The sequence below is a fragment of the Pseudophryne corroboree genome, chromosome 5, assembly GCF_028390025.1.
Source record: "Pseudophryne corroboree isolate aPseCor3 chromosome 5, aPseCor3.hap2, whole genome shotgun sequence".
NCBI lineage: Eukaryota > Metazoa > Chordata > Amphibia > Anura > Myobatrachidae > Pseudophryne > Pseudophryne corroboree.
The window spans coordinates 492,027,355-492,041,451 of NC_086448.1; the positions used below are offsets into that span (position 1 = coordinate 492,027,355).

The window sequence follows — 14,097 nt, forward strand, 5'->3', positions numbered from 1 at the left end:
GGTTCCATAGATAGATTCTAGTGACCCAAATGTATCTGTGGTTTTTATAATGTTTGACAGAAACGCATATACCAATGGCGGATCGCGTCCTTTTGGAAACTATTATGTATGGTTGTCTAAAACCCCGCACTATCTGAGTGCTGGACTAATGTACCCTGCTCACTTGTAGTTATCGGTGTGAGATTTGACATAGAATCGTGCATTAAATTATAAGACTAGTGAAATAAACACTCTGGTACCCAAAGGAAAATTGTCACTTTGGAAAGATTGTCTTTTGTTAGCGCTGGCGGAGTTATTCTGAGACTCCGATTACCGCTGTTTTAATTTGAATTGCCAATGTTAACATTTTTAGTCTGCACTAGAGCCTTATTCGCTATGTAGACAGACATCATAATAGGCAACAGACAGACACTTGCACGATTATTATATGGCATATATATCTATATATATATGTTATTGCTGAACAGCATATTTATTAGGAAACCAAAGTCTTTATGTGAAAAGCAGTTCACATGGGCATGAAACCCGAACCAAATTCCTACTAACACCCCTGCGCCTTCTGGTGGCTTAAAGATGTAGGGCAGGAATGTTCCAGAATTATCTTGAACTAATAAAAAAAAAAAAAAAAAAAAATTCCCACTAACACCCCTGCGCCTCCTTGTGGAGTAGAGGTGTATGGTCTGGAATTATAACTGGAAAACCAGCAATGATTAAAATGGCCGTCATGCCATGCTTTCCCAGAAAATCATAGTACAGGGTACCTGCTGCAGTTTTAATATAGGCTTAATAGCCTATTATACAGTTATTATGCTTAATAGCCTATTATACATAGGATACAGTAAAATATATGTATTCAAATAATATGAGCACTGCCTGCAGTGTATTTATGCAACTGTAACCAAAAATAACAGAAAACATGGTTAAACGTGTAATAGGTTATGCCACTGATAACCTATTGCCAGCCAAAGCCTCATATATATTATATATATATATACAAAGTGTTTACACCTATAATCACAGTTCATACTGATATTATTGCCAGCAAAAGCTTCATTATATTTATATATATAAAACGTGCTGAAACATCACAGTACACAGTGTACATTGTTTAACGTGCTGCGCTGCTTGTGTATTTTGAACCCATGCAGCCTTTGCTGCTGCTATGGGTATTATTCCCCCCCCCCCCTGCATCCCTTACCTGCAGCGTACGGAGATCGGGAGCAGGGAGAGCAGGAGAGCCTGATCTAGCGCCGGGGAGCCGTCCGGCAGCTGCTTCCTACAGCAGTACACAGTCTCCCTGTGTCTGCGGTGTGTCTTTGGAAAAGTGGCCTGCGTCCTTTAGTGACGTGCGGCCACTGTCTCGGCGGCGTGTAGCGGTGCCGGGCCATGAAAGCAGTGAGAGCGGCCGGCGTCTGAGTGACGTGCGGCCGCTCTCTTAGTTGAGCTCCCGGAGAATGTCGGCGGCGTGTAACGGTGCCGCAGCAGAGCAGTGAGAGCGGCCGGCGTCTGAGTGACGTGCGGCCGCTCTACTTAGTTCAGCCCAGGAGAATGGCGGTAGCGTCTAGCGGTGCCGTGCCCTCAGAGCAGTGAGAGCGGCCGGCGTCTGAGTGACGTGCGGCCGCTCTCTTAGTACAGCGCACGGAGATTCTCGTACCGGGCCATCAGCGCAGTGAGAGCGGCCAACGTCTGAGTGACGTGCGGCCGCTCTGCGCATCGTTCAGCAAGACCTTCAGCGGCGTGTAGTTCTACAGTATAACACTCACGTGCTCAGCGGCTATGTCATTTCTACAGCATAACACACACACAGCAGGGCGGCAGCGTGAGCTGACCGCCCTGACACTCATACCTTGTGCCGCCTTCTCTTCTCTCTGCAAGCTCCGTTTCAGCCTCATCTTGGCTGTGACGGAGCTTCTGTAAGTGTAAGCTCCTTCCAGCTCTTTGTCTTATCCTGGCTGTAACGGATCTTCTTTCTGTAAGCTCCGTTCAGTTTAAAGGAGACAATGGCTGCCTGTGGCTGTGAGGGTGCTCTTTGTGAGGACCGACACGCCATGCGCTTGCCTATAGCGCCTGTGGCTGTGAGGGTGCTCTTTGTGAGGACCGACACGCCATCCGCTGCCTTGCAGCGACACCATCCCGGACCCATGTTTTTCCATAAACTGAGACGGGCAGTGTAAAAATTAAAAATAAAAATAAAAATCTGAAAAGTGGCCATTGCCACAAGCCGATGTTCATCTGTGAGCACCGAAAAAAACACTGGCAAAGTACACTGAGATACTTGGGGATATGGAGGGGGGGGAGAGTCCTAAATTTGAATATTCAGTGCCTTTGTTCGGCTCCGCCCGTCCATATCCCAAGAGTACTCCAGTGACCCCTAGTGGATGATAAAGAAATACAAGTACGTGCTGATGTCGCAAGGGAAGCACATAGTGTATTTAATATGAAAGATCAGAAAAGAAACATCTAGTTTTAGGCTATCCACACAAAACACATTCACTTGCAGTAGTTTGCAAAGGGCAGCACCTACTGGAACTGGTTGGGGCTGACTGCAGCTGGCATGTGTGCAGAATGGACACTTAACGCTGCATGCAAGCCAGTCCGTGCAATAAAGACCAAGAACAAGCATTACCAAGTGTTTAAAACACTATAAATAATATTAGCTCACCAAACGATCAAAACAATAACAGCACTAAATCACTTTATAAAGTACTTCAGAACAGGATTGCAAGTCAGCTAAAACGTTAAAACAACTCAGTAAGCAAGAGAAAAAAAGTGAATTGTTGAGGATTGGATGTAGTTACAATCCCGGCGGTCAGCATACAGACGCCGGGATCCTGGCAGCGAGAATGCTGGCAGGAGGATTGGGTGCGCCAGTTAATGGACCATGTTCCTTCTCATTCACTACGATGTGGACAGTCAAGACTCCAGCACATAGAACTTTACATTTATTGACAGATCACTGTTTCCAGCAGAGAATGCGCAGAGGCACATATACCATTGTGTACTTGCTGATTCTGAATCTATGGTTCCTTAGCCAAACAAACTAATTAATTTTGGGCTCAAAATGTGTCTCTAAAATCTCTCAGTGGAGATCATACTTGAGAACACTGGAATAGGAATCATTCCCATGAGTTACCTTGTCACTCATCATGTGAAAAATTAAATAACTAATGGCTTTCTGAAGGGGTGAGAAAATGCCTCGTCTCCATGGCTCAGCAAAGTTGTGCTTTCTACATACAGAAACAGGCATATTAGCTAAATACTATGCTGCAAAATTACTTCTAATCTCCCTGCAGTGAAAACATTTTTTTTTTTAAGTGCTAATATATGTAATGATTCTGTGGTTACCATTTCACACTTAAGATATTATGTTGCAAATGTAAATGATATAAAATGTTTATTACTGTAAATATGTAGAAATGTTCAACAATTTCTATTACCCTTATCAGAGAAATTGACCTGTGAATTTGCCTATGCAAGCTGGGTCAATCCTGGTCTATTCTCTGTGTGAAAGGTCATTCCCATGTCCAAATTGCCAGGGCTATGAGCCTGGTCACTGGTAGGGTTATTCCCGGGTCCAACCAGAGTTGCCTGTGGTCTGAAAGTGTGCAACCTGGGGTTTTAGACTCTGGTTACTTTCAAAGCTGCTGATTGGCTGTGTACCTTGAAGACCATCTCAAGGGAGTGTCTACAGTGACATACAGGGCAGATGCAGGTGCAATCACAGATTCTCTGTGAAAGGGGTCGACCCAGTAATAATGTGGTTCCAGGCTGCAGTGTGCAAGGGGTATAGGAGCTGTGACCTGGGTCCAAACGGTGATCAATAATCTGGGAATTTATAAATGTAAACAAATGTTGCTAAAACCAAGTTTAGTTTAGACACCATCATAGAGACTGTACTGCACCAAGAACCTCCCTAAGCACTCACAAGTATATTTACTTTCTCAAAAGAAAAATATCTCTGAAAATTGTTTTTATTTTACATTTTGACCACTAAAAATATTGAACATTGTCTTGGTCTATCCTCAACAAAACGCATTAACCAGACTAAACTTCCACACACATTCCACAGATAAAGCAGAGAATGTAGACAAGATTAAAGCAGGCCCTATGGTAAATTGTACATTCCTGGTTATATGCAACCTCTAACATGTTTAATCATACACCCCATTTAGTAAAATGGTTATCTGAAGTTGTTCATCTATACATATATGCAACAAATGTTTGCCTTATAAATCGCTGGAATGTAGATGTAGTACACTGCACAAAGTAAGTCAATACAACACATTCATTTTGTGTGCGTCCAAACCAGAAAGTAGGCAACCATTTCTGCTTATCTACTGTATACTGCACATAATTATGTAACATTTAATAGTAGCTCTGCTTCCTGCAAGAACTGAACATACAGTACTTCCAGAAAGTAAAAAAAAATGCTTCTCTCCGCATTTGCACAGCTATTATGCATCAAACAGTAAAGACATTATCCATTTATTCATTATAATTACAAATACACAATAACAGGGATTGAGAACAATCCGGCGTGTACACAATTTTGTGATAACAGTGATCAGTTCATTAAGCACTGAGTGATCAGTTAATTAAGTTTCGTCAACAAAGTTGAGAATTAATGTTTTATGCTGCTCAGAGTAGAAGTTTCATGACTACAATGAAATCACACTATTAGGCCGGGATCACTGGGGGAGCTATTACTCACACTGCAAACTGGATAGAACATTGCATAACTAGAACAATCAATCCACAGACAAAGTACTGGGCTGGTGTTAGATTGCCTTAAATCAGGGCTGGCCAAACCGGTCCTCGGGATCTACCAACAGTTCACATTTTCCAGACCACCTAGTTGTTGCACAGGTGTAGTCATTACTAATTAAGATGTGCTGCATTCATTCCTAACTGACAATTCTATAGATCTCCAGGAGGCCTGGAAAACATGAATTGTTGGTAGATCTTGAGGACCGGTTTGGCCAGCCCTGTCTTAAATGAACAGCATACTCTATGTACATATAGATATATATGGTGAGATGTAACACTGTCTGTCTTGGGATGTAGTCAAAACGTTGACAACACAATGTAGAGAATACCAACAGGTAACATGAGGACATGCTCAGTATGCAGACAGGTGAAATGTCAACATTATCAGAATGTCGACATTAAGGCTGTGGACGGGAGGATTAGGGTAAGTTACTAGAGCAGAGGTTCCCAAACACCGTCCTCAAGGCACCCTAACGCTCCAGGTTTTAAGTATAAACATGGCTCAGCACAGATGGTTAAATCAAATTGAATGAGGTACTAATTATATCACCTGTGTCCAAGCATGGACATACTTAAAACCTGGACCGTTGGGATGCCTTGAGGACTGTGTCCGAGAACCTCTGCACTAGAGGGAGTGTTATGGGTAAGGATTAGGGATAGGGCATAAATTCCAGAACCCCGTAGGATTGGAGAACAGAACAGGAAGTGACAATCAGATGGTCTCCTGGATCTGAAAGATGCTGCTGGAGCCGCTGCAGCTGGTAAGTCACCGCTCGGCCTCCAGGGGCAATAGGTCAACATTTTAATATGTCAACATTCATCGCTGTCTACAAGACAATCATTGATGTTAACTTCGACATTATGGCCATACTGGCATGCACGTGTTGCAATATTACTGTTGACAGATCATACCACACCCATCTGTCTGCACCAGTGGTTTTAAGCTGTAAATATACAACTGACATGAAAGATTTATGAAAAAAAGTTCCTTTGGCCGCCTGAAGTTGACTGAATCGGACAGGTTTGATCAGGATGGTTTCTCTGATGATTTCAGGCTGTGAACCATTATCGTTCAGTACAGTACACTTATGGTCCAACTTCTGTGTTGTGGTACATTTTCAGAACGCGACTCGTTCCAGTTCAGTTTCTTCAACAGGAAGTAGGCACACTTAATAAATTTAACTGATCACTATGGAGTATACTCAATTGGCCACAAAAATTAACGCAGGTAATGTGAGTAATTTTAAATTATTGTGAGTACGCATGTTCCTAATACATGCTGTATTCAATTGTAAAAGGTTTGACTGCACATTCTGCAGCAGCCAAAATCCGCAGAGGAAGAAAAAAAATTAATTCTCCTAACCACCGCCTGCAGACATGCTGGACCCATCTTACAATTGCCTAATAATTATATGGGGGAGGGGGGTGTCCAAGGGGTTCTGAAGAAGGTCCAAGTAGCTTTTCTTTTAAATAATAATTTTAGAAAAAAAATGACCTGCTCTAAAGCTGCTAGAATAAACTGCATTCATTTCCTTGAACAGGAAAAACCTCACAGCTCCGTGAAAAATATGTCGCTCGCAATTTGAATATGCCTTTATGGGTGCATCCTGGGACTCCTGCAGTGTGAGTACTCTGCCACTACTAGTGATTCTGCCACTGATGACTGTAGCACGATGGGTGGGGACAAAATGGAACAGGGTATTCTAAGACAAGCATGGAAGAGGAGTGGTTATGCAATTGTGAGCACATACTGAAGAAAAAAAGATGTATATACTGTACATGTAGGAAATAGATAGGGTTTTTTTTTTTACACGTGGTCAGGGGCAGAATCAAACAGCAGATGATGTTGTTGACGACGAGGGTAGCAAGCACAAGCAAACCTCTTGTGACTTGCTGTTTGCAAGTACTCCACTGTGCACTCATCATCGCTTGGGCATAGATTATGATTTTGTAAATATGTTTTAGCACAATATTTTAGGCGAGTACGTGAGACAGAGTTGTTTCTCTGTCTCCAAAAATTTGCATTTGTTGCACTAAAAAGAACTGGTTCCCAACATTGGTACAAGTGCGACATAAGCCTGTGATGGGTTCCTTGCACATACAAGAAACATATGCTACTGTTACGGATTAAAACTTCTCTTTAAGCTCTGTATATGGGAGGAAAAATGTATACCCAAACCTGCATCAGACCCTTTGTGTACACAGACATGGGGTATTCACATGAGCAGTTTAAAGGGCCCCATACACTACAATGATATGTCTAAGGCTGAAGTCGGTTATAATTTCCCTTGAACTCCCCCGGGACCTTCACGGGAGTGATTCCATACGATTTTGCACTTTTGTGCTATTCTTGCTTAAGGTATATCGCATGCGATTGATGAAGCCACTGTACATCGCATGCAATATATCGTACGGCATACAACTGTACCATGAGATATATCTGATGCGCTGAATAGAGGGCTACGTGGGCTGGGAGTGTCCTGAGAATGCCAGTCAAACTTCCCTGTGATACATCGCATGCGATATATCTGCGAGAACGCATCCATTGCATATTGTCTACAGATATAGTGCATGTGAATCTATACAATCATTTAGACTGATATGTGCAGTGGGAGTGGAGATGCAAATTGCAGGCCTGCGTTCCCTTCACCATCAATGGTCCGGTATTACCGTGGGGTGTGTTGGGTTGGTGAAGTGTACAAAAGCTTGGCAACTCGTATACTGCTAAGAGGTTGTGACCAACGTTGTTTTTTTTTTCTTCCCCACGTATGCCAAAATTTACACAAATTGAATAAACTGCTGTGAGATTTTATATATATATATATATATATATATATATATATATGTACAGAAAGGAGGCGGCACTCAGAGTCTTCAGTATCAAGTGAAAAACCGACCCGTGTTTGTTTCAACGTTTCGGGGGACGGACCCCCGTCTTCAGGAAACACAAAACAAGTGTAATGTACAATGCCAACTTAAATAACTCACCCCATCCGTGAAACGCCAGCCTCCGGTGCGAAGGCGCCGCCCGCGGCTCCGGGTCCCGAACTTCCGGTCACGTGACTCCCCTGTTTGCGGAAGCTGCGTCACCACGTAGCCAGACGGCGTCCTGCAGCGGCTGTTGGCATGGAAACATGTCAATGAAAACAATACAGTGAAAATTCCCAACACCATTTCGTGCAGCCCAATCTCACATGAGGGCTGAAAAAACATAATCATATACATATGCAAACTGTCAGTTATATACCAAGTGTAATAAATAGTGCCCATATTAGACACACTGGTTGTAAATAATCCAGTGTGAAGCGTGATGAGAATAAAATGTAATAAAATAGATTAAAATAGATTCTGTATCAACTTCTGGGTCCTGCAAATCGCTACTAACAATATATCTGTAACATTATTGTGTAAACATATTTCACCACTCATAGCATGCAATGTTCTAGCGCCAGACCACCCTCTTTCCTAGTGTGTCACCGATCAGATCACCCAGATCATTATCAAGCTCAGCAGCCCACTGGTCAATGCATGTTATATATGCTGCTGATCTATTATCCTTAAAGAAAACAGCTCAGCCCTAGGCCATCATTCAAACCTCTTGGGGTAATGGTATCTAACTTGTAGATCCACCGCGATTCAAGCTGTAGCAGTTTTTTTGCCCTGTTTCCTCCCCGCAGGGATGCTGGGACTTGGTCTACTATCTTGTATCGCAGTGAAGCTAATGAGTGTTGGGCTTGGGCAAAGTGACGTGCCACTGGCTGCTCACTTGCTCCTGATTGCAGTGCTGCCCGGATGGCCGATCTATGCTGGGCCATTCGTTCCTTAAATTGGCACTGTGTTTTTCCCACGTAGTAAGTACTACATGGGCAGGTGAGAACGTAAATGACAAAATTGGAGCTGCAAGTCAGTGGCCTTTTAATTGGGATCTTTTTACCCGTGTGGGGATGTGAAATATAATTCCCTGTCAGCATATAGCTGCAGGTCGTACATCCCAAGCACTTATAGCAGCCTGGCTTACGACTCAAAAAATTTGTAGCGGCCGCTGTATTGGTAAACCCTGTGATGTCACTTTTCACCAGGAGATCTTTTAGATTTGCGCTGCGAGTGTAGCATGGCATAATTGTTTTGTGTTGTAAAGCAGGTAAACTGGGGTCCGATGCTACCATTGGCCACAGCTGTTTCATTTGTTTTCCTGTTCTCCGACTAGCTGTATTAAATTCATTTATCCACGGAACCCTATTATCCGCAGATTTAGCTGGTTGGCCACGGAGTAACTCCAATCTGTTTTTGGCAGTTGCTTTCTTTTTTGCTATCTGTAACAGTTTCAGGGGGTATCCTCTTTGTAAAAACTTTTCAGTCATGATGTTGAGTTGTACTTCCAGCTCCTCGGGTTCACTGGTGATCCTGTGGACCCTGAGGAACTGGGAGAAAGGCAAACCTCTGACTGTGGCTGGGGGATGAAAGCTATCAAACCGCAACAGAGTGTTGCGGTCTGTGGGTTTAGTATAAATCGATGTCTGAATCTTGCCTTGTTTAATCATGATTTGCACATCCAAAAAACAAATTTGCTGTGCATCCATGACCAGTGTAAGCTTGACTGGACTGTCTGAGGCATTTTGTATGTCTACCAGGCATCTCAGGGCTTCCGGATCCCCATCCCAAAACAGCAGTAAATCATCAATGTATCTGTAATACAATATTATATGTGTGGAGATGGATCTGTCCGTGAAGAACAGTTGTCTCTCCACCTCCCACATATATGCATTAGCCAGGGATGGAGCCACGGCCGACCCCATCGCGCATCCTGCGGTTTGCTGAAAAAACCGCCCGTTGAATAGAAAGTAATTCTTGGTTAACGTAAATTCTAATAACCGTACAAAAAGCTCAATACGTTAAGCTCAATACAAAAAGCTCAATGTTACAGATATATTGTTAGTAGCGATTTGCAGGACCCAGAAGTTGATACAGAATCTATTTTAATCTATTTTATTACATTTTATTCTCATCACGCTTCACACTGGATTATTTACAACCAGTGTGTCTAATATGGGCACTATTTATTACACTTGGTATATAACTGACAGTTTGCATATGTATATGATTATGTTTTTTCAGCCCTCATGTGAGATTGGGCTGCACGAAATGGTGTTGGGAATTTTCACTGTATTGTTTTCATTGACATGTTTCCATGCCAACAGCCGCTGCAGGACGCCGTCTGGCTACGTGGTGACGCAGCTTCCGCAAACAGGGGAGTCACGTGACCGGAAGTTCGGGACCCGGAGCCGCGGGCGGCGCCTTCGCACCGGAGGCTGGCGTTTCACGGATGGGGTGAGTTATTTAAGTTGGCATTGTACATTACACTTGTTTTGTGTTTCCTGAAGACGGGGGTCCGTCCCTCGAAACGTTGAAACAAACACGGGTCGGTTTTTCACTTGATACTGAAGACTCTGAGTGCCGCCTCCTTTCTGTACATATACTTGGAGAAGCACTCCATGAGGAGGGCACCGGAGCAAATTCCCAGGAGGAGAGAGAGTGCCGGGCTGTAAAGAGGAGTATATATATATATATATATATATATACATACACACACACACACAATAAATTACTTTACACCAGCATAAAAGCAAGTTTGTTTACTAATTGGATTTACCAATTTCATTGATATTGCATAACCTTTAAAAAGGTGTCTCTTAGAAGGGGTATCCAGATCACTGCTGTCATACCACATGTTCTGTTCATAGCCTATGAAATACAAGTCAATATCTTGCTAAGATATGGGGCCAAATGTAATAGAGTGAGAGTTTAATAAAAATGAGAGATTTGGTAAGGTTTTGCAGTATTTTTTAAAGTGGCAATCATTTACACAGCAAGATCAACCTGGTTTTGCAGTGTAAATGATTGACACTTGAAATAAAATTGCAAAACCTTACCAAATCTCTCACTTTTTGAAACTCTCACTCTATTACATTTGGCCCATGGAGTTCATCATTAAGCTTCAATTGACTTATCTCTGCCAACTAATTCAGTATACGCTGTAATGTATGCAATGCAAACCTTCTTCCACAGGAGTTTAGTATGTAATCCACAATAACAGTCTTTAGCAAAAATATAAAGAGCTGAAGAAAAAAAACGTGGATTGCATTATATTATACGTACATTACTGAACAGTTTATAAGCAAGCGAGAGAGAAAAAAAAGCCTTAAAACAACAAGGAGTAGTAACCATAATAATAAAAGACACTTTGTAAAGAAAAATAAAATGTTATGACAAAATAACAATATAACAAATTTAGTAATGGATTATACTGCACAAAAACATAAAATTAAAAATTGTAAGGACACAGAAAAAAAAGAAATAAACAGATCAAATAAAGAATTTTTAGTATGTTAATGGATTATTTTAACATCTAGTTTAATTCACATTTATATTTACACTTAAATATAAGGAGGTTAAGCATGACGATTGTTTGTGGATTAATATCTGCACCAAACTCTATAACAGCTTATATTTTTTTTTGTTACTACTGCTGCCATAATTACTGTAGGATACCTCCATCAGCCTCAATGGTAAAGTATGTCACCTTTCACTATGCAGCAAATGATGGCAAGCTACCGTATATTAATACTAATTAGCTAATGGGCTGTATGTAGGTAAACGTAATCACCTAGTGCTATATACTGATCACCATATGTTTGGCAACAAAGCGCTTGTACGGAAGCCAAGTATACTGAGGGCATGTCAGGTCATGTAGTCAGAAATGTGGGCGGTGTGTAGTTGTATATACACTGTTTTGTGTATCAATGACAGCGATAAGCAAATGTATAGAGTGGGTATAGCAGGGGATCCGGTATATAATACCGGCGGATGGGATGGCGGCTGTCAGTATCCAGACAGCAGCATCCCGCCTGCTAGAATACCAGCAGCGAGTTTTAGCAGGAAAGATTCTTACAACTCTGTAAATGGCCAAATACCCGCATTTAGGTGGTCATTCCGACTTGATCACTAGCTGCATTTGTTCGCAGCGCAGCGATCAGGCTAAAAAACGGCAGTGTGGCGCAATGCGCATGCACGATGTACGGGTACAACGAACGATGCAGTTTTGCACAGGGTCTAGTGATGCATTTCAGTCGCACTGGTTGCCGCAGAGTGATTGACATGAAGTGGGTGTTTCTGGGTGGCAACTGACAGTTTTCAGGGAGTGTTCGGAAAAACGCAGGCGTGTCAGGGAAAATACAGGCGTAGCTGGGCGAACGCTGGGTGGGTTTGAGACGTCAAATCCGGAACTGAATAGTCTGAAGTGGTCGCAAGCGTTGAGTAGATTTTGAGCTACTCTGAAACTACACAAAATTTTTTGCAGGCGCTCTGCAATGAAAACGTTAGCACTTCTGCTAAGCTAAAATACACTCCCAATGGGCGGCGGCATAGCGTTTGCACGGCTGCTAAAAACTGCTAGCGAGCGATCAACTCGGAATGACCACCTTAGTTCCGTACACTCCCTACAGGCTGTGACCACTGGGTGAAGCACAGATGCCTTGCCTCACATATAGCATGTGTAGTTTCACAGCAGCTGGAGGGCCGCAGGTTGAAGACCCATACTGTAGGTTTTCTGTGTTATTTAAGAATAGGCAAATACACTTACACTTGTGAGCGGAGAATGAGAGAACATAGAAAAGCCTTCAAAAATATATTCATGATCATCATACTCCACAACAGTCGGCCGGTCGGTCTAAAACAAAAGTAGAACACGGTAGATTATGATTAAGCTGTTCAAGTGTTATTTAGTGCTCATTACTAAGAGTGTCTAGAACATTACATTTTTGGCCTGAAAATCAGTAAACAAGCAAGGTGTTGTAAACTTTGCTAATCAGTTGTTCGTACCTCTCACTATTTATTCTTAATGCATCCATAAAAGTAGCAGGCTTATTTCCAGGTGATCTGGATGCCCAGACACAGAGCCAAGGATCAAGAGAATGAAATAAGTGACCAGCACTCTAATGCAAAGTCTGCCCGCTGCCAACATCTGCCTCAGGGCAGCAGAAAGGTTAATTAAGGAGCAGCAGAAGCAAACTAAAATGTTGTCTACAAATTCTAATTTTGCTTTATCCTGCACTCTATATATCAGCAAACCATTAGTAGGGATAGACAAATGAATTAGTGTTCAAACAAAACCAGAGATAATTGGGAAAGTTCATTTCAGTAGCCAATTTGCAGACACTACACAAATCAACACAAAAAATAAGCAAGAATCCAGGGAGGAATTCATCAATCTTTTTTATGCTCACTCAAGAAACCTGTTAAATCCTGAACTGAACGTAGAGAATTTACCTCCATTGATGTATGCAAAAATACTCCGTGTGGCTCATAATTCACAATGGGTTTGTACATCACAAGCTGAAGCCAGGAGGAAATGCATTTTATACAGCATCAGCAAGTAAAACAAAAACCCTGCAGCCACCTGAATATGTTGCCTCTATCTAGGGGCGAAAATGTATCTCTTGGTGCTTGATTAAACTTAAACTGAGGAATAGGAGGTAAAAACCTAAATTTTGCTGTAAAAATATAAATCAACAAAAACAAAATGTTCTGATACACATTAATATCACTCAGATTTCTATCAAAGAATCATATATTAATAGCATTTTTACTGAATTTGGATTAAAGGAAAATTAATTTCTCTCTCTCTCTCTCTCTCTCCCATTATATGACAATTTGGAAATACAGCTTTAATTCCACACTCCCTATTCAGTTGCGGGCATTTCCAACAAGTGTTTGGTCCGTTTTCGACAATGCTGATTATCGTTTTCGAATTGGCATTGTCCAAAATAGGCCAAAAAACCGCCCGCAAATTCGACAAAACATGTGGATTCATGCCCAATTCGCCGATCCACCTGTCTTCCGACACGTCGGATTTTTCGACAAGTCGGAAAAACAGCACTGGAATTGAATAGGTCGAATCCAAATTCGACCTAAAAAAATTTGAAAAGTGACGTTTTTCCGACTTGTCGGAAATTCCGACACTAATTGAATAGACCCTAGAATTGTATTTTGCATGTTCTGGTGGAAAACCTTTATATAAACTCATCAGCTTCTTAGCAGCCAAAAAAATTAACCAAACTGAAAAGGAAACATTCATTTATTTTATCTTTATAATCTCAGATCCTAAGGAGGTTCAAAGTCTCTGTATAGCAAACACTGATGACATCAGAGCTCACTGTTACATAGAGATAATATACAAATGTGGGTTCAGTGAGATTTGTTGGTAATTCAGAATGTTGACACTTGCATTGCCGACAGCGTAATATTGAGTAGAGAGGCCAACCAGGTAATGTT

At 41.9% G+C, this 14,097-nt stretch overlaps 1 protein-coding gene across 2 annotated transcripts in view; it reads right to left on the reverse strand.

Annotated features, from left to right (window-relative positions):
* DROSHA (drosha ribonuclease III) overlaps positions 1–14,097 on the reverse strand; it is a 604,359-nt gene that overhangs the window by 438,672 nt on the left and 151,590 nt on the right. For both annotated transcript variants that reach the window (XM_063922973.1, XM_063922974.1), the window contains one exon: positions 12,407–12,493. In XM_063922973.1, coding sequence (XP_063779043.1) covers positions 12,407–12,493 — 87 coding nt within the window. The remainder of the gene's footprint in view (positions 1–12,406; positions 12,494–14,097) is intronic.